Genomic DNA, 1,654 nt, shown 5'->3' with positions numbered 1-1,654 from the left:
AGTGACAGTGACCAACTTCTTGCAGTAACAACATGGTAAAAAAAATGAATGAGGTGGAACGATGGTAAAATGGTAGGTGATTTCTCAGGAAACAAAGAAAATCATGGTGAATTATGGTGAGTACGATGAATGGTGTGGTAATTATTCTGCATTAAATGAGAAGGTACATGTTTCAAATCCCAACGCATGCCAATGATTATGAAAAATAATGATGAAGATCATGGAGCATACCATCGCACAAGGTTTAATGATGGTGATGGATTAATCATTAGTGTGGTTTAATTACGCCATCGTTTAATTATGACGACACCCCCCAACTTATAAATAGCCGTCCACGGCATGTCAATGTCTTGTCCACGGAATATTTAATTAAATCCATAAAAGTCAACGGAGACGTACCTGGCGACCTACCTGAGAGAAGTGACAGTTGGCAGAGTAATGACAGAGTAACAACATCCAAAGAGTAACATCATCAGCAGAGTAACAACAACCAAGGAGTAAAAACATCGATGGAGTAACAAAAACTGGGGAGTAATAACATCGGTGGAGTAACAACATCCAAGGAGTAACAACATTCGAGGAGTAACAACATCTGAGGAGTAACAAAATCTGAGGAGTAACACCATCCAAGGAGTAACAACATTCGAGGAGTAACAACATCCAAGAAGTAACAAAATCTGAGGAGTAACAACATCCGAGGAGTAACAACACCCCAGGAGTAACAACATCCGAGGAGTAACAACAAACGATACTTAGAAATTTTTTCGAGAGTAACAACAACAACAATAGAGTAACAACACCCCAGGAGTAGCAACGTCCAATACTTAGAAAATTTTCGGGAATGACAACAAGCATAAGATCTGAGGAGTAACAACATTCGAGGAGTAACAACATCCAAGGAGTAACAACACCCCAGGAGTAACAACAAGCATTACTTAGAAAATTTTTCTAGAAGATCAGTGTTAGTGGAGTGACTGTCCCAATTACTTAAGAAATTTTCAGCTCCTCAATTATTGCACCTCAATAGTAGCTCTTGCAAAAAGACAAACAAGTGAGTAGTAACAACATTATATATATATTTTAATTCAAGGGTGCAGAGGAGGTATCTTCTGCACCAACAACCTTCAATCCAGATTTTTCAGAGAGATGTTTGATGAAGGCTTCTCTGGAGGCTGGGCGGTGGTAGAGTCTAAGTCGATGTCCATTTACAATGAAAGAAACATGGGAATCATCAATTGTAACTAATCTGACAGTCCCATTGTCAAATACTGCATCAACCTCATATGGTCCCAGCCATTGCGAGCGAAGCTTTCCCTTAAAATCCTTAAAGCGGGAATCATACAGTAATGCCCAATCCCCTCTATGAAATACCTTATTTTTAATAAATTTATTGTGCCATTTTTCTCTCTGCTGCTGTATGGCAGCAGTCCTCTGGACAACCATTAAACGAATTTCATCCAGCTCATTTAGCTATTCCAGCCGGTGTTTCTGGGCTTCTGAGAGGTCCAATCCTACTTCCAGAGCTGTTCTGAGCGTACTGATTTCAAATTCCACTGGAAACAATGGGGATTTTCTATAGACAAGTTCAAATGGTGAGAATCCTGTCATGTTCCGCCATGTTGTTCTATACGCCCAAAGAGCTTCAAGAAGTTTT

General features: G+C 39.7%; 1 protein-coding gene across 1 annotated transcript; it reads right to left on the bottom strand.

Moving 5' to 3' along the window:
- Nucleotides 1-1,080: 1,080 nt before the first annotated feature.
- Nucleotides 1,081-1,443, bottom strand: LOC149200383 (uncharacterized). The gene has a single exon (XM_089400933.1). The coding sequence runs from the start codon at nt 1,441-1,443 to the stop codon at nt 1,081-1,083; it is 363 nt and encodes a 120-aa protein (XP_089257059.1).
- Between the last annotated feature and the right edge of the window lie 211 nt (nt 1,444-1,654).

The sequence above is a fragment of the Pinus tabuliformis genome, chromosome 2_1, assembly GCF_031772625.1.
Source record: "Pinus tabuliformis cultivar Carrire ecotype Pingquan chromosome 2_1, CPIR1, whole genome shotgun sequence".
Lineage (NCBI taxonomy): Eukaryota > Viridiplantae > Streptophyta > Pinopsida > Pinales > Pinaceae > Pinus > Pinus tabuliformis.
This window is presented reverse-complemented; position numbering and strand designations above follow the sequence as displayed.